General features: G+C 42.2%; 1 protein-coding gene across 2 annotated transcripts in view; it reads left to right on the top strand.

Annotated features, from left to right (window-relative positions):
- The window catches only part of DAP3 (death associated protein 3), a 93365-nt gene that overhangs the window by 48774 nt on the left and 24346 nt on the right, over positions 1-20245 (top strand). For both annotated transcript variants that reach the window (XM_085637968.1, XM_085637969.1), the window contains exons 3-5: positions 13939-14064; positions 19000-19101; positions 20000-20108. In XM_085637968.1, coding sequence (XP_085494094.1) covers positions 13939-14064; positions 19000-19101; positions 20000-20108 — 337 coding nt within the window. The remainder of the gene's footprint in view (positions 1-13938; positions 14065-18999; positions 19102-19999; positions 20109-20245) is intronic.

The following is a 20245-nucleotide window of genomic DNA, read 5'->3' on the forward strand; positions in this document are numbered from 1 at the left end:
ATGTTGACGGTGGACGCACATATATTTGCGTCTTCAAAGCTGGAACTGGAGGGAACATACATGTACTTGTAGCATGCACATGGAGCCGTTGGGGTCTACGATAGGGGACATAACTGATCACAAAATTCATATTTCCTCATTCCCTCCTTGTCCCCTACGGACCCTCAGGTGATATCGATCTTCATCAATCCATCGATCTGTTCATATAGCATCATTTGTTCTTCTTTCTTCTTCCGGGATTTTGAACGAAAACTTGGAGGTGGGATACACGATGTGGCACACAGGCCGCAAATCGCTGGCCCACATTGTAGACATAAGCAGCAACTGAATAGTATGAGGAAGCCAATACCTAGGAAGGATAGGATCCTCCATCCCCAGGCGGACAACACGCCCCAGAACCAACCGGACCAAGTCCAGGTGCCTGGACTCTGGTGTATCTGGCTTATAATCTTATGAAGGCGGGTTATGGCTTTATATACTGACGGCGAATTTTCTGGTATGAAAATACAGCAACTTGATCCGATGACCCTACAAGCTCCGCCCCTATCGGCCAGGATGACGTCAAGGACAAGACGATTTTGAAGCACAACAATCCGCATAGCAGACTGCTCTTCTGTTAAATTGCCTAAGGCGGAAGTAGTCTCGTTCACTACTGCTTCAAGGGTTCTAGTTAATCTACGTATCAGCTTACTATTAGTGACTGTACCTATATAGGGAAAGAAACCTTTATTGAAATCTGTATATTGCTCCCATGCTGTTTCAGTGTAATCGACAATTGGGAGATCTCTCTGCTGTCTATGGTGTACTAAATGGGTATTTCTATGATAATCAGGAGGAGCTAGGAAGACAGGTGGCAGAAGGAATGCTATGTAACAGGTACCATCCCAATCTAGAGGTAGGCGTATATATGCGTTCTGGCCACATATGAAGTAGGAATGACGGGAAGCTCTAAATGTAGACTTGCCTTGATCACTGAATTTTATTACAGTGGTGCATTTACTATGGCCCATGTGTATGGAACCATTCTTTCTTACACATAATTCCCCTTTTACTGGGAATACTGACATGGCGGGCAAGATTGGTGTAGCTTCAGATTCAACGTTCAGGATCATGAGGTTAAGTGTAAAATTACCTAATCCATATACTTCATTTTCTAGATCAGTTCCTGTTCTTTTGGGAAGTCCCTCCTTGTTAGGGTAGCAGACTTTAAGCAAAACTAGGTTCAGATTTCCCCATACCCAGTTGTCTTGATAAACTGCGGAATTTGAATCTAGGGAATTAATCAAACTAAACCATGCTCCACAGGAGCCATTGTGTGTGAACGGATATGGAAAGAGGGGCAAAACTCCCTTATAGTTCTGATAGGGAGGGAGTCGGCCACATATCCAACAATTTGTGGCATTGCTGGTCTGGTGGGAATGATGTAACATACTAATGAATGTGTTGTTGTGCAGCGCAAATCTATAGGACAACTCATGCGGAGGTAATTCGCTAAAAGAGTGTTCTGCAGTTACATTGTAAGCACGCTTAAAAATAGGGTAATACATGTGCAATAGTATACTGGAAATGATGATCAGAAGACTTAGAAAAAACAAAATTAATAAGGTTACTGTACAGTGACTACGAAGTGATTTACAATACGCATGCTTTTTATGCTGCATCTGTTGATTTCTTTCTCTATTCCGGTCTAGAGGATACATGTCAGAGACAAATTCAACCGATTCACCTTGGAGAGGACTTAAACAATCAAATTGTCTGACTTGCTAGATCTTAATTTTAGTTTATAAAGTTCCGTTTTTGACTGCTCAACCAAGGGGAGCTTAGAGTCTGTCTGTGAGGGAATGCAGGGTTGAGTATTCACACTGGATGGTAGTCCATAAAATTTCTTGATATGACTCGAGTGCAACCACCCTTTACGTCCCTCGACCTTCACGGCTGTCCTTGTAGTTAGTAGAACAAGCTTTGGCGATCTCCACCTAGGCTCCAGTTGGGTCTTCCGATCGAAATTCCGGACCAGAACCAGGTCGCCCGGAACCACGTCATGGGGCTTCACCTCAGTATTATCGGGAAAAGCTGCAGCTACCTGTGAACGACAAGATTGTAGTGCAGACATCAAGGAAGCCAGGTAATCTGTCAGCATATTACAGTCAACATCAGTGATTTTGCGAGGTATAGGCGTCCCCCACATATTTGGTGGTCTACCGAAGATCACCTCGTACGGGGATAGCCCTGTTCGAGAATGTGCTACCATTCTCATGTAAAAGAGCGCAACTGGTAAGGCTACTATCCAATCGACACCTTTTTCTCTACATATTTTGGACAATCTAATTTTCAGAGTTTGATTATGGCGTTCCACGAGACCTGCTGCCTCGGGATGTCGGACACAGTGGAATTTCCATTGGTAGCCTAACAAAAGGGAAACATGTTTCATTAGTTCGGATGAGAATGGCTGGCCGTTATCTGAGTAGACAACACGTGGTAAACCGTACCGTGGGAAGAATTCTCGAACTAACTGTTTGGCAGTAGTCGGGGCAGTGTAATCTGAAACCGGGTAGGCTTCTGTCCAACGGGAAAGAGCACAGACAACTACGAGAACATATTTGAATCCTCGACATCGTTCCATCTGGATATAATCCATCTGGAGGACTTCAAAAGCATGATCGGGAGAATGAAATCCACCCTGCTCTACGGGGATGCTTTTACCTGGATTAAACTGACAACATATCATACAGGTACGAACTTTCTGTTTGGCTGCTGCTCGCAAGTGTTTGTTGAACCAAATGTGTTGAATACTGTCTAGCATAGCTTTTTCTCCTAGGTGCGCTGGACTATGTATTGTGTTAATGATGACTTGAACCATGGAGTCGGGAAGAAACCATATAGATTTTTCCTTCGTCATCCATCCTTGATCCGTTTGGATCCCTCCTAATTCAGTCCATTTCTTTATTTCTTCTGGTGTAGCATGTGTCTGTATGTCAATTACATCAAGGGCGGGATCCTTAACTGTCATGCAATGTGTTGGTGTCGGAACTATTGTCTTTGTCGTGTCAGTTGTGTGAGTCTGATTCTGAGCAGTCTGTTTAGCTGTTCTGTCAGCTAGGTCATTACCCTGAGAAATGATATCGGTAACTTTTGTATGGGCTTTGCATTTCATAATCGATATTGCAGTAGGTAAATGAATCGCGTCCAATAGGGCTTGAATGAGGGGTCCGTGTTGGATGTGGGCACCGTGAGAAGTTAAATAACCTCTCTCTCGCCACAGTACGCCGAAGTCATGGACGACTCTGAATGCATAACGTGAATCTGTGTATATGTTGACTTTCTTATCTTTGGCTTGAATACAGGCTTGTGTCAGAGCGATGAGCTCTGCTGCTTGAGCTGACAAAGTGTTAATACAATTTGTTTCAATGACTTCAGTGTCTGTTGTGACTGCGTAAGCGGCCACTAACTCTCCTGTACTTGTTCTCATACATGAACCATCTACATACAATGTCAAGTCTGGATCTGAAAAAGGGATATCTGTCAAGTCTTGTCTGGGTTTCGTCTTTCTTTATGTATTCGTTCTATTTCCTTGCGGATCTTTCGACACATAACTACTATGCATGACTGTTTATCATGTTTCTCGTCTGATATGTTCTGACCCCATTTGACAAGTTTTTGCATGGTATCATGATCTGCCCCAGGCCTGTCTTGGTTCCTAATCACTCAGTTTAAAAAAAAACGTAGTAGTTGTCTTTGGACATCCACTTTCTGGTATTCCATAGCTTCGTTAATACTTTCTGGACCTCGCCCTGTTAGGACAAAGCGATATATATCGTCTAGGTGTTCAACCATCCCTGGTATCGTCATTAAATACAATGTAGCTCGTCGTATACGTAGTGATGATATGAGCAATTTGTCCTGTTTACCTGGTACTGGATCGTATCTACAATCCACAAGCTGTTCTTTAAACATGTCGGATGTCGCTAGTTGGGGTGTACGCTGGAGTGCTAAATCTCTAAGGGTCTGTTTATTTCGCGGCGGTGTGGCAAACATGTCTGTCGTACCTCCTGTAGCACCATCTGAAGTGCTAGGCAAGAAAGGATTCGTTGGACGTAAGATAGAAATCGTAGATGTGGGAAAAACAGCAGAAACGGTCGGACCTGTGGGAACTTGTGTAGGAGTTTGTTGTTGCGGGGATACAGACGGATGCTCTTGGTGTTGAACACCATCGGCAAGCGGTGTGGGTGGTATGGTATTAGCATACTCGGGAACTACGTCATCTAAATAGGAGGAAAGGAAAACGTCCTTTGCTGTTTTGGGATGTGTTTTGGGATGTGCTTTTATCGGGAGCAATGGAGGAGTCAAGTCTTTTGGTATTTCCGGGGTAGCCTTAGGTAACCCTTCGGCCAGAAGAGGATACATACCATTCATAAGAGTGTTTCTTTGTCTATCTGCTTGTTCTGATTTTACTCGTGTACCTTCCTCAATTAATAGATTTTCTCGGGTTTTATTTGAATTCTCCCTACCTTTCTCTTCCTGTCTGAGCGCTTTTTCTGTACGTCTATATGATTCTTTACGCCATAATTCAATGGCATCTTTCTGTGACTGTCTGGCTTTCTTTTTCCATAATTCTTCTTCTACTCTCATGATGCAATCTGCATCCCAGGTCCCCGCTGCGGGCCATCTCTGACTTTCTGGCAAATCCTTGGTGTAGTCCACCCATAAATCAAGAAATAATACGGCATCTAGGCCATGTTTATGATACATAAAGTATCCTGGAGTATCCCTAGGTGGAATGGGAACAGCTTCTTCGAGTACCCCTTTTCTAGTTTTGATCTGTCTTAATTTCGAAAAGAGCGGCATTTTTAGATCTGGTTACTTAATCTTAAACACACTTAATACAAATAAACACAATAATGAACAGTCATTCACACCACAATATGTAGAACGTATTAAAACATTCAACATTTAACATTTAACGAATAATGATGACTAATAGGAAACTAGTTACTGACATAATAGTAACACTAAATAATACTTAATTATATGCAAGACATACTAGATATACTGCTAAACAGTACAGATACACTGCTGAAACAGTGCAGACCGGGTTTGTGTACCCAAACCCGTCTTGACCGGCACAGACTATGTGCACGTTAAATGCCTCCCCGGCAATGGTACTCACCGGGTAGCTCGGAACGGAAGGCCTCGGAACGGAACTGAAACTGGACCGGACTGGACTCGACTCGACTGGACTCGGAACTTCGGAACCTGGTGGGCCTCTGTATACCTCGGATCTTGCTCTCTCAGCTAGGCTCTGGTCGGGATACTTCGCACTTCTCACCGCCTCGTCTGGGTGTTGATCGCAGCCTCAGTCGTCCCCGCTTGGCCGGAGGGAGATACAGGAAATCCTGCAGATACGCGTTTTTGTCCGTTCAGCTGTAGCAGGAGACCGGGCCTGCAACGCACCGCCGGCGCGTGAGATGAGAAAGTGTCCCTGTTCGGGCGCCAATTTATGTGGTAAATATTTCATTACCGGTACTATTTTTTATGCGGTAAAATCTGGTAAGAATAACTCAGTAAATATAAGAGGCAGAATCCGTGGTATTAGAGGTTCTAAAGGCTTTATTCCTCGACAAAGGAAATACAATTCGAATTGCAGGCTTCAAATTCCATCACCACGAGAGTTCAGGAAGGAAGGGGCATACATTATTGACAGGTAATGGTATTTATATGGAAAGCATTACATTAAGACAGATGCAAGAAGCGTAACAGCTGATAATACAGATAAAATAGGCATACGTAACTAAAAAGGCGGACATATAGGCGTAACTTATAAAACGTCATTATACATGATGTCACAAGTGGGTGGATCCATAAGAGAATCCTGCAGTGTCAGCAGAAATATTTGGCAGAGGTGCGCGCGCAGCCGCATGACGTGTGATTGACGTGCAACTAGAGGGTGAAGGGGACTTGACATTTAGCTCTACATGTGGAGACCGAAGTCTGGGGGTCATGTCCACCTAATCCCAAATCATATCTAATATCCTATGTTTAAAGAACTGTGTTATCCAAAAGGAAAGGTCTCTAAGATAGAATCTATTCTATACTGACTGTTAGTGCGTGTACAAGCGTCTAAGTGTCTACATGAGATGCGAGGGGGCAGGAATCTTCCATGGTGACAGGGGCTATGAATTATTTGCACGAGGACAGCGAGGCCTGGCCCTTTGCATGGTAGCTGGAAGAATGTTTACCTAAACTACTAGACAGGAATGCATCGGATGAGGAGCAGAGCAGATAATCTTGAAGGTAAAATACAGTTTTTGGCAGGCAACAGGCTGGATCAGGCACCGTTAGCTGCGCAGGGAGTAGGACAAAGTTCATGGATACAGATGCAGGCTCGGACTGGAGCTTTCAGAGGCAGAAGGCAGGAAAAGGCTTGATGGCAGAATTCAGGGCCTACTCGCCTGAATCTGTAAAATGTGGAAAGTGAACCACATAAAGTCGGTGGCCTTTCATACTTAGGAATGGAATATCTGACCCATTCATGGCGGATCTGAAAGAGGACATGTTGACGGTGGACGCACATATATTTGCGTCTTCAAAGCTGGAACTGGAGGGAACATACATGTACTTGTAGCATGCACATGGAGCCGTTGGGGTCTACGATAGGGGACATAACTGATCACAAAATTCATATTTCCTCAGTGTGGTGTATATATGTCTAAATAACTTCTCCCTTTCATCTCGATCAGACATCCAGCCTGTCGGGGATCTACGCGGAGTGCTTACCAGTATCATTCACACTTGTTTTCCTCTGACAAATGTTTGCGCCTGTTTCTTGTAGTAACTATGTATGCTCGTTCATTCTGTCTTGATTGCTCAGGGGCGTACTCTGCTTCTTGCCAAGGCTTACAGTCCTGTTGGGATGTACTCCCCAAGGAGTGCACATTTTGGGGCTTTACATGGACGTGGGGATTTCTGGAAAATGTTTGATGCCTCAGTCCTTTCATTCCTGTACCCCTATTAGTTCTTTAACTAATGAAGATGTTGTGTTTTTTCTTTTTATTCTTTGTAAATTAAATAAGTTTGTTTACACTCAATTTTACTGCCTTGCTTCTGCCCTACTCTTCATCATATCTTATTGTGTTTCACGGAGCACAAGAATTCAGACTAATATTTATCCATTTGTTATTATTAACTGAGCAGAAAGCCATTTAAGGGGGAGTAAAATTATGTTTCAAAGTGAATTTTCCATTTAAGTTTTCCCACAGAAGGTCTAGTCTTCTTTTTTTCCTAAGAAAGAATGACATCTTGAAACCTGTAATGATTTTCAAGTTTGGTAATAGAAGCACTTGTTATGCTTTGCCTGCAATAATGAGATTTTATAAAACTCGAAACCAGCTATTTGTTTTCGATCTATGGTATTCTGTGTTCGTTTCCACCCAGTTTTACATATGTTTGTGTCGCGTTTTTGTTTATCTTGTCTCTTTTTAATGCTTTCTAGCTATGGTATGTTGTTTAGGTTTTCAGTGTGAAAATTACTGTGTCATTTACCCCCACAGACCACCACCCGCTGTTTAAGTGTATTGTACAAAAATGTTTTTCTGGCACCAATGCGGTCACGTCTCTGTTGGCCACTTCTGCGGCATGTCTTCTTCCTTGAGCAGCAAAGTAAAGCGACTTCTTTCAGTACACTGTATGCTTCATCGTTATGCAGTTTTAACACAACTGGTTGGTTGGTTCAATGGTCTGGAATCATTTTGAGTTTACTTATTGTCTTCACAAAAACTAGCTTCTCCGAATTTAGGTACGCAATACATGTGCCTATACTAGAAGGAAAAATCTTTCCAAAAATAAAGTATAATCTAAAACCCATGACACACACACTATGTTGATTATCAAACAGTTACAGTGTTGTATATCTCAATTTGTTATCTAGTAAATCCTAGAAATATTGGTATTTGGTTAAATAAAGAGCACTAGAACACACAGTGCCTGATTTTTACTGTCAATTTATAGGTTTATCAGAGCAGTTGCACATTTACTAACTTTAAACCGTTCGCATTTGGTACCACTTTTTGATTTTTGCCCAGAACACTGATGACTTTAATACCTTTGCAAATCCCAGTGAAGTTAACACCCCTTTCCACATATCCTACATTGTTTGAACAAAGCAGGAATCTGACTTGGAGTTTGCCATGTACATGGTAGACCAGCACCGGGAACTCAACTGTTTATCAAAAATCGACACTTCCATCCCAAAACGTGACCCTTCATTGTCCTCGTTAGCCTTCGTAACCATATGTACGCTAAAGATTGACCCACCACAAGAAAGACGCTCACGTAACACCATGCCCAACTCCACTGATTGTTCAGGTTTTTTCTTAACACATTATTTTTTTAGCATAAATGTTTTGGCAACAAATGTAGCATTCTTGAGCCATAGTTTAAAGCAGTAGATTATGATTGTGTCTTCAAAGAGTTAAAATTTGTAAATGGAAGCAAGTATGCCCAATGGAGAAACAAAGGTTCTAGAAGGGCAGACTACTGCTCTGCTATGAATAAGAGGACATGTTGCCATCAGATACTTACAGAAGCCTTAGCTCCCTGGCCTAAACTTGAGCGGGACGTAAGTAGGCACTGTTAAACACCTGGAAGAGGGGTTACTTTTTGCATATTTAATCCATGCATGTCTTTGCTAGCAAGCACTACAGTTCATGATCATATTGAACCCATGGGTGGAATAAAGTGTATACACACACCGTCAGCTGATGTAAATCCCATAGTGTGTCCTGCTTATACAATGCAAATACCCACGAGCAAGGCTTTATGTTCCAAAGATTGACTTGAAAACACTGCCAACAAGGGGAGTACAGATATTTATTAGATACGGCGGCACAAATACATGTGTACAAATTGAGGAGGATTTTGTCACACAAGAAAGGGCAGAATGGAGCGCATGGGGGAAAAAGGCATTATGAGGTCATGTTTCCAGCAAGCAACCGATATCCATAGACTTAGCCAACCTTCCGATGGAGTTGGAACTGTAGATGATGTTTGCGAAAAGGAAAATTTTGTTGTTTTAAGCCAAAGCATGGAATGCCCAAGCTTCGGAATGCTATGCTTGTTGCTCTGTAGTGTTCTTCTCAAGAGAGTGGGGAGACAGCCGGCCTCCTGGAGACACCACAAGGATCTTGCCAATAACCTGTCAACTATGACGACCGGTTTGGGCAGCTGTTCATGCTTAACAATTTTTTCATTCAGTAAGAATCTACATATTGTAGGCCCCTTGGTCGTTTGGACGATAATATCTTGCTTTTTATATGATACCTCAAGCACTGAAGATAAGGGACTGGTTATGACCTCAGCATGCAACCCTACCTCCATCTCTTGGATTGCAGTGGGAGGGAGGCAAAGGCAGAGATCTTGCCATATATAGAGAGGATTTGAGTATTTTGGCATTGATTTACAGCACAGCACCTAAATTAGCTAGCTTTGCTGAGGTTCAAATCTGACATACAGATGACCCTCTGATCTCTGCAGCAGTGCCTTCCTGCTTCGCTGAGTCCTACACCCAATTTATATTTTGTTTCTAAATTTCTCCATTCTCACATAAAGTTCATTGTTTTCATGCCAGCTGGCACCACACATTTATGCCAACTTCATTAGCAGAGTGGGGGCCTTATATGGCAACCATTTAAATGCTATTTCTTTTTTGTTACCTTTATATATTTCCCATAAAGACTTAGCAAAACAATGTTTTAGGAAACCACAAAAAGGTGTTGGGGCTAACAATCAACAGCACAACAGGATTTCAGGGGCCAATCGCCTTTTCTTGCAAAACAGTAAAACAGGCTTATATGTACAGGAGAACATCACCAAAGGAGAGGCAATCAGAGCGGCCTGTTTTACTGTCTGTGTTTTACTTTGTTTCTCATAACATAATATTAATTTGTGGCTTTGATTGATTTTTTTTTTTTCATTCATACATATATTATAGAAGTTTCACTGACAAGGATATTACATTATATCTGATCTTTATTGTAGCTACCCATGCACAATCAGTGGCTGAGTTGACCCCTTTAGGCAGGGACCTTTGACACTGGCCATAGCATAGGTTTCAAAACCCAGTTATTTTACTTCTTGCTCATGTTCAAACATCCCTACGCCAGCTCCTACCACCACCCATTTCGCAAGAAGAATCCAAAGCCTTTTCTGCCAAGTGCATTACCAGAGTATCTTAAGACTTCATTCATGTGGCTCGCTAATGGAAGCTGCTGCGCTCCAGATCCTACGGAGCAAGAAAATCATTACAGTGCAGTTTAATTATAGATATCAAGTGGCGGGGAGCTCTGCACTAATCCCGCGGTAATTGAAGCGATTTATGGAGCGCAGAGAGCTCTGCTTCGCGAGAAGGTGAGAGCCATTTATCACTGTAGGAAAAGGTGTTTGAGGAATTCGAGGCAGAGCTGATCTCACAGCGTAGCGCGGAAAGAGAATCCCACACTATGGATGTACATTAAACAACATTGATCGGGACTGTCAGTGGACAATACTGCTATAGGGAGGCACAACAAGCAATACTGGCAGCAAGTGTTGGACGACTCGCTTTCCAAGTAGATGCAGCACGAAACACAGACAGAACTTTGGAGGAGTTTCTAGCCAGTGTGTGCACACAGGAGCACCGAGGGGGTGGTAGAGAAACCAGCACGATGGAGATATAACAATCAATTCACAACTGTCACAGGAAGAAACATACTGTAAAGATGCAACAGCAAAACAGGGAGATTTGGGAGAGTGGGTCTATAATATGGTAATTCTATAAACCACAATTCTAGGGCGCATTGGAGGAATGCGATGGTACGGAAACACAACAAGTAATAGTGGCAGAAAGCACTAAGGGAGTTCCGCAATCTTTCAGATGCAACAAATAATACTGGCAGCACAAGCGAGTAGTCTCCTAAGATACGGATATAACCAGCAGTGCTGATAGAACTCCCTGGTTCCACTAAAAAAAGCCTCCAAAAACCGACTTACTCCTTCTGCTTCATGGTTCTCAGAGGCTCTCCGACTAGAAAAGCAACAATGTAGAAACCTCGAGAGGCATTGGCGGAAAGACTACGGCAACAATGAAAAAATCCGCTACTAAGACGCACTTATCAAATATAAACTTCTCATTGTGCAGGAGAAAATTAAATACTACACTAGACCGATTGAATCCGCTCAAGATTCTAACAAACAACTATAACAACTCAGTTAGTAGCCAAGCTATCAGGGCAAACATCAAACTTCACCATAGCTCCCTCACAATCCCTATGCAACTCGCTTGCCAGCTTCTTCTTCGAAAAGGTCAATGACATATATGCCAACGTCTCCTCTCAACCCAAGATAGACCATCAGCTTTCGAATCATGACATTTCTGAACCCTCTCCCTCTTTCTCAGAATTTGATCAAATCTCACTGCATCAGATCACAAACTTAATTTCCATCGTTAAATCAGGATCCGCCACCGACCCCTGCCCACCCTCTATTCTAAAACCTATCTCCGATCTTATAGCTCCCAGCCTCTCTAACATATGTAATGCGATGTTTAAAACAGGCATCTATCCGCTCATATGGAAAAAAGCCATCATCAAGCCTTTGCTTAAAAAACACAGCTTTGACCCAACTGATACAAAACATTTCAGACCCATCGCTGGCCTTCCATTCCCAGCAAAAATCTTCGAAAAAGTTATGAACTCCCAGCTATCCAAATACATTGAAGACAACAACTTACTGGATGACACGCAATTTGGTTTCCGGAAGGGCCATGGAACCGAGACAGCCCTTATTAAGGCATCAGAGGAGATTAGGACGATACTGGATCAAGGTGGTGCTGCTGCCCTGATACTTTTGGACTTGTCTGTGGCATTTGACACGGTCAACCATGCCACCCTGATCGACCGTGTCACAAACATAGGTATCAGACACACGGCCAGAGACCTTTTAACCTCGTTTCTCACCAACCGCACCCAATCAGTGAGTCTTGGCATTTTTAACACCCCACAATTCGCCTCCCCGTGCGGCGTGCCACAAGGATCATCACTGAGTCCGACACTATTTAATATCTATGTGTCGGACTTGGCCAGAGTCATCAAAGCACACGGGAGAGGTCTCACTTCCTACGCTGATGACACACAATTGGTGCTTGCAGTGCACAACGATGGAGGGACAGTAGCAGCCAATTTCCAGGAAGGCATGCTGGCCATCAGTACATGGATGGCTAATAATTTCCTAAAACTTAACTCTGAAAAAACAGAGGTAATGATTTTTGGCAAATTATCCCCAGGGTGGTCCCCCTCCTGGTGGCCGACCATATTGGGACCTCCTCCACTCCCTGTATCTACGGTCAGAAACTTGGGTATCATATTTGACGACAAGCTGTCCTTCGCATCTCATGTAAACTCAGTTGTTTCATCATCATTCTACAAACTGAGAATGATAAAAAAACCTCTTACCATTCCTTCCACTCACTGCTGGAAAGACCCTGGTGAGCACCTTAGTCATGTCAAAAATTGACTACTGTAACGGCCTCTTCATGAATGCACAGAGTAAAATCCTCAATAAATTACAGCTGGTCCAGAACTCAGCGGCCAGAATCCTATCAGGAACCCCCAAGTACAAATCCATCTCAAAAGTGCTGCTACAGTATCACTGGCTTCCGATAAGAAGCCAAATTAAATTCAAGGCCCTCTGCATTTCGTACAAAGCTACCCTCAATACTGGACCTTTGTTCCTGATGGAAGCTCTGGGTGCTTACACCCATAACAGAGCTTTACAGTCATCCCCAGCGAACTTGTTAAGGGTTCCTCGCATCAAGACAGCCTCATGGGGTGACAAACGATTCACCGTCGCCACGGCCAAGCTGTGGAATTCTCTTCCAATCCACATCAAGTCTAGCCCGACCCTACTTGCCTTCAGGAAAATGACAAAAACATGGCTATTCAGGCAATAGTCTATAGTCTCTGGTTCTTGCTCGCCGTTCATAGCGCCGAGACACCCACAGGTATTTGCGCGCTTTACACTTTGTATAAAATAAATAAAAATAAATAAATAGAACAGTAGAGGATTAGCAAACAACACCGATAGGAACATTGGGGGATGCAGCTCTGTAAAGATACAATATGCAACACTGTTGAGATTGTTAGGGAAATCCTGTGCTCTAGAGGTAATGACCTCATATTCTAGATCTACAAGCAGCAGCAACTCTGCCAAAGTCTGCCAGAGGTATCTTCCCAGACAGACGTATCAAGCCACAAACACATGAAGCACTACTCGAACCCCTGCGAGAGCGATGCAGGAACAACACTGTTGGAGAGCGCTAGAGGAATTGCTTACTTTGTAAATAAAAGAAGCAATACCGACACGAAGGGTTACAAGGATTGAGTACTATGAAGATAACTGTCTGGAGCCTAATGGAGAAATGTAATGTAGAAATTGTCATGGACGTGGTCTCTCACGTTATGCTGGTAAGGTCAAATTGAGTGTTGGAATCACTGAATTCTCGTTGACAAAGAAGGAAAGGCATCCTGTGATAATATTGCCTTTAAGTTAAATGTTTACTGCACACAGGATGCCCCTCTGTTACTGTAAATGTATAGTACTTTGCCTTTTGGCTAGGTCTGTTTGATTATTTAATTAATTAATCGAGGCTATGTGTAAAAATTGGTTTCTTTAAAAATGTTGTACAGCAAAGAAACAAGTCATATTCTGGGACTTGCCAAAGAAACCCTTTGCTCCCCATGATTGCCTATTTCATTAAGTCCTGTAGTGTTTGTCTTCTATCGGTTTAGGTTTATATAGGTTCAAAGCAAGCTAGAGCACCTAAGAGCCTACTAACTGTCGCTAGGTAAATTGGGAAATAAAATAACTAGCAGCGTTTTCATAGGTTTCGCATTTTCTTCTCCTTTGCAGCATGAGTCAAGACACACACTGCCAGGTATTGCCAGGGCATGGATTACCAATGCCGCAGCCTCGCTCCGAACCGAAGCCTCCGCTGAGATGCCGCGAGCCATCTTCAGAACCAATGAGGGTGACCCGGTGAGTTTCCACAACATCTGGTTGTAGTGCAGCATCAGACTCCTATAGACTGTCCATTACGAGGCAGAATCAGCTTGTAATGTTTTTGGGAAGCAGTTCACTTGTGGTAAGCTTAAATTCAGTCCCTTTACTATTACCTATCAGCGCTCCAAGATTAGTGGACTATGAAATAAATATGACCATAATAGTCGATTATAGGAGAACGGCTAATTTTTTGACTACTCTGGTGGGTCTCCTTGACAAGTTGGTAAAGTATTTTCCATAGTCATGGTATCAAACTGAACAATGCACTAACATATTGAACTCAAGCAGCACTTATTCTGCTGTGTCAACCTTGGAAGCAGCAGGGTTATCCATGGCACTGTCTCAAACAGTTTGTGGGCTTTTGGAAAACTTTATTTAAATGAAAGTAACCATACTCTAAAAATCTATTTAATTTTATTCCCACTAATTGTGTCTGCAATCTCACAACTTGAAATCAACAATGAAAAACTTATGTTAAGGATTTTAAACTGATGGTAGTTCATGACTAAGGCTTTGGGTTTTCAGTTTTCACTGTTTTTACTCTGAACAACAGACAGAAAACCAGTCTATTTGTATTTATTTTTAAAAACGCAAGCAGTAGAAAGTACAGTTTCTTTTTGGACCCCGGAGTCTTTGAATCATGACTGGCAGATGCAGATAGACAGCATGGGTTTAAAAAAAAAAAAGAGAGTATGTGTTTTTTTTTTTATTACAAAGACAGGCAATTTCTTTATGAAGCTTATATAGGTGATATGGATATTTGGACTACATTGTTAACTGATCTGAGTTATTTAAGTAGATTTTATATAGCTTTGAAACCCTTCGTGAATAAAGTGTAAGAACACCGAAACATGTTGATGTGGGCTATCATGGATTTCTTTTAAATAAATATAATTTGGAATTGCGTACCTTGGGGGCTTGCCTTTTCTTGTTATGGGACAAGCATTTAAACCCTTCTGACAATTAAGGGTAAGTGAACGTTTCACAAATAAATGTAATTCATAAATAAAACTATAAATAATGAATCAAACTAATGTGAAAATAGCCTTACATAATTCAAAAATTAAATCTGAATAATTACAGAGTAGAGAAGCAAGAAAGGAATATGAATAAATGCAGATTGAAATGTGAAAAACTAAATACGACACAACTAGGAGCCCTTATCGTAAGACTTCCCAGATACTATTCGTATAATTCGATTAGTAAAACCCTTGGCCCTTAATTTTAGTACGTCATTTCTATTGTGCTACGTGTGTGCTAACTGCACTTTAACTTTGTAGAAAAATGTTCTTCCATCAACCCACCTAAGTGTAGAACCGGCAGCAATCTTTCAGGAGAAACCACGTATACTTTCATTCTGTAAGATTTGAGTATCTTAATGGAATGTGAAAACTGGTGTCTCTGGTATGTAATGGTTCAGCTGGGTGGATGTTATGTGAAATATATTTAGTTTGTGGGTAGTTAAGTGATTATGAGCAAATACAGCTCAAATTTAAACTTGGAATACACTTTTTTGGGGGTGGAACAGAAGTCTGTTAACTAAAAAAATGCCATTGTGTTGTGGATGGTGAAAAGCAATCTTCATTACAAGCAGCTAAGCCTGCGGATGGCAAAAATAACACCCTGAGGCACTCAAATGTTGCGCAAGCGGTGACGTGCATTTGCATTCAACTGAGGTATTTTAGTTGTTTAGAGTTAAATGTTAGCCAACATTAACCTTTCCGCAGGACAAGCTGTCCTAATATTTCCGGCACAAAATTAACATACACTATAAAGATGTGCAGCCATTAGCAAGATAGCTTGAACAGTATGGACCCTTAAAAAATGAATAACATACTTGTTGTGATGGTTGAACAAAGACAGCCCTAGAAACAAACTGACAATAATAAAGGGCTAGAACCAGTGAGATGGATATAGGAAGGTGGAACACACAGTTGCAGTACAGAACATTATCCTGGTACGCTTTGGGGCTGGAGAATGTGGTTCACTCTTGTTATCCCATTCCTGCAAAACCAAACTCAACTTAGCGACTGTAACCTCAAAAAGACTCTCCAATACCTAACGGAGTACTTCACCTTTGAGCCAGAGCCCTACTACACAGACTCCAGACCATCCAGAACGCCGTGGCCAGACTCGTCCTCGGGACTCCACGTCACAAACACATGACCCAACACCTACGAGACCTCCACTGGCTCCACCTCGAGAAGAGGGCCACTTTCAAACTCCTCACCCATGCCTACAAATCCCTCAACAACATCAGATCCAAATACCTCAACGAGAGGAACCTCCGCTCTGCCGACCTCGCCCCAGCAGAGGTCCCCTGCTTCCGCAGAAACAGAAAAGGCGAGAGAGCCTTCTCCTACATCACTGCCAAGACCTGGAACAAGCTCCCCGTCAACATCAGACGCTCCCCAACCCTGCACACTTTTGGGAAGGAACCCAAAAACTGGGTCTTCGACTGATCCGGAGCAGACCCTCATGGGTGAATAGTGTGCTATATAAACCCCCGATTGATTGATGGGAGCACCAAAATGCTGTAATTTAGTCAGATACCCAAGAGCAGCCCCATCGCTCTACCAAACTATGGGGTGGCACATGACCGTCTTGGTCCTATCCTAAGCTTTCCCTGGTATCCACTGCTTACACTTGAATATTGAATTCTTCCTGGAGAACAGCAGTTTCCCTGTTTCTCCCCAAGAACAACTTGTAAGACCTCAATTTCATGTCTGTTTCCATACTAAAAAAGGTCGGAATGTGCTTGAGATGACACAGGAGTAAATCTTTATCCAGTGTATTAAAAGAGGTGGGTGTGTAGGCAAAACAGGTTTCTGAGTCAGTGAACATATTTTTTTTAACCTTGAGAAAAAAAATTAACAAGTGAATTTGCAGTCCCACCCCCATTGGATTTTCACAGGAACAGATATATGCATGTAGATTTGCTCATACGAAAATGGAATTCACAAACGTTTGCTAGGAGTACAGTTTCCAGGTATAATCTGCCAACTCTTGTGAGTTCCTGAAAGTAGTAAATCTGCAGCAATGCAGGATCAAAGGCATGCAGGTCCATGTTTGTGGCTTTCTTTAAGAATGGGGTCCCAAATGTATGTTCATGTTGCCCAGAATGGGTTTACACTGATTCTCGAAATCTATTTGTGTTTTTAATAAACACGCTTTCTTAACTGATGTATCAGAAAATTGGTATATAAAGTTGCACAAAAGCTTACCAAAACATTTTTTTCAAGTCTCAAATTTTCTATACAGCTTTATTTTGAAAGCTGAAAATCAAAATCTTGCTATTGTGCTCCTGTGGCTTTTAACATATAATCAGGGCGCACTCATTTTGTAAACGTATACATATTTTCACATTGAAACGACTGACACAAATGCAAAGTAAGCATACAGCTTACTGCATTCATTTGAGCCCTCCCCTTATACTAAAGATGAGAATGAATGAATTGTGTATACAATTTTGGACAACTTATACGCACAGATACAAATCGTTTCTTGGTGACAGAATGTTCTCTTTCCTGCAACCATATTGTGGGAGTGTAGACTATTGGCCAAGGGGTTTGTGCTGAAGGAAGTTGGGTCTGGCTTAGTTTTCCATTTGAACAAATAAGTATGAAAGCTTGCTGTTCTTGGCCCCAAACAATAAAGTTCTGGGTGTCCGGCTACAGTTTTTCCACATCCACGCCTGAGATGATCTATTCCTTCATGGATTAAACACATGAGCCTGTCTTCATCTGGAAGGTAGCGGTTATGTTGAAAGGATGAACAGCTTCCCTGATCATTAAAAGATGACAGGTTCTGGAATGAACATTTTTAACACACTCTGTGTGCTGTCCCTCTGCCAATTAAGCAAATTTAAATGACATTAACAGCCTAGAGGCAGGAATTTCAGTAGAGTAGACACAAAAGCCTGGAGGCCAAGAATGAGCTACTTGGCTTACAATAATGCAGTTGGGGCAATGCAGGCATCTATGGATGCTGCCATGGTAGAAGATGGGTGAATGCAAAATGCCCAAGGCTAGATTTTTTCCGGGTCTTACGAAACCACAATGTAAGAACTTTTAATGGCAATAGGAATAGCCTGTTGTGTTTCATTCAAATGGTTTATTTCCGAAAGTATATCCATGTAATGTAAATGTATAAGTAGTTTTATATAATATTACATATATATTAATATTATACAATATTACAGCGAGCAATAACAGTAGCAGCAGATCATAAAGAAGTGAAAATTGAGTGGTGAGCATAGTGGTCGGATGTAAGATGCAGGGCAGGCCTTGATTGGTCTGGGCGTGATAAATGCGTGTGAACACAAAAGAAATCATTAAACTGACACTTTGGTTACGGAAGAAGGGAAAAAGAGAATGGATAGGAGCCACTGAATCTTATGGATGTGGAAGACATTTTGGGCACCAGTGGGTTAGGTTAAGAAAGGTGATGTTCAGTATCTTTGCTTGCAGGTGTAATTGTGTTAGATTTGCATAGGCCACTAGGAACCAGATCTCTCAAGTTACAATTGGACTGCGAAACCTCATACAGTGTAGACTTGAAATATACTTGCTTTAGAAGTACTCACATTGAGGAATACTCACAAATGTGGATACACAATTGGATTGTGGAAGCAATACAAAATGTTTCTCTAAACTAATTCATCTTTTTGGGAAATACAGCATGATTTCACAAAAATGATCAGGTCCTAATCTTCTATGTTTGCACAAGAGGGCTTGCGGGTTGCATCACTATGACTTTTCGCATTGTATTTGGCACCCTGAAAGATATTCTAGGATGAGGGACTGCAGTAACGTGTATCACGTTTGTTAGAGATGACAAGCCCTTTCTCATATCCACTTTTTTAGTTTCAGGGTCTTTAATCACTTTTGAGTGTTTATTTTTTTACTGCAGGCTCAGCATAGAGAGGCGCACAGAGGACAACACTACAGCATCCCAGCCGAGGACTTAAAAAGACTGTTTCCCAATGGACTTCCCAGACGCTTCCAGAAGCAGGTGCTTAGTGTCATGTGGGATAAGGGTGGTGCTTTTGGTTTTACTCTACTGGCGGAAAAGGGGTTGGTCTAAGGGAGGCTGCTAGTGGTAGCCTACAGGGTCTTTCTTCTGAAGTTATTTCTGTCTTGAGATATTTTGGTGAGTTTAGGCTCAATGTGAGAGTCGGCAAACGGCTCACAACTGGAGTGAGGTGAAATCATGAGGAGTACATTGGGTTAGTCCATTATGCAAAGAGGGACTTGTGTTTTTACACGGTTTGAAATCAGATGGCGCTGCTCCTATATTGAAGGTCTGAAACCTATTGCAGAGCTTCGGAAGGGCATAGCTTCCGTGGTACCCAGACAAGCCTTAGCACTTTCAAAGCGCAGGGACGCTATTTAGGTCTTTTGCAATGACAAGATTGAGTCATTACGAACAAGAAGCAATCCTTGATCAATTAAGCCTTGAACTCTGAATAGAATATACCTCAGTAGCAGCAACAGACTCTCCAAATGTATAGCTGACGTGATTTGAGTACGCTCATTTTGTATGCGAGTGGACCAGAGTGTAATCAAAACATGCATGTGTTAGATTAGTCAGCTCAGAAATTTCTTAAGTACTGTGAAAAACAACAATGACTGAAAAACTTTATTTAAATCACTGTGCCAGTAGTGGATGGGTTACTGTGTGAAAGATCAGGTGGCAGGTCCTTTGAGATGGGTGGTAGTATGAGCAAGACCCAGTCTGCAGAGCCAGTATTTGTTTACTGTCAGTGCTTTAGGGTCTTTCTGAATAAGGGTGAAGGGCCTGTCACAGTCCAGAGTTTACATAGAGAGTGAGTGCATCTTATATGGATTGCTAAAAGCCATTAGGAAAGACCAGGCCCGATATTTTACCCTCCATTTCTGTGTTTCTCCAGGTAAAAACCTTCAACGAAGCAGGCCTTATGGTGCGGAGACCCGCTCTTGAAATCATCAGCTGCATCAAAAACACAGATTTCTCCCACCCAGCTGTCCGCTATGTTATTTGTATCCTTCACGCAATTCCTCCTTTTCCAGGATCTGCCGGGCACTCGCCCGTGTCAATGGAAGGAACCTTTGAAACCCTGAGTATGTATGTTAGTATTTTCTGCAAGCTGATCGATCATTGGGATAACTGGTAGCCC

Source organism: Triturus cristatus, chromosome 12, assembly GCF_964204655.1.
Source record: "Triturus cristatus chromosome 12, aTriCri1.1, whole genome shotgun sequence".
Taxonomy (NCBI): domain Eukaryota; kingdom Metazoa; phylum Chordata; class Amphibia; order Caudata; family Salamandridae; genus Triturus; species Triturus cristatus.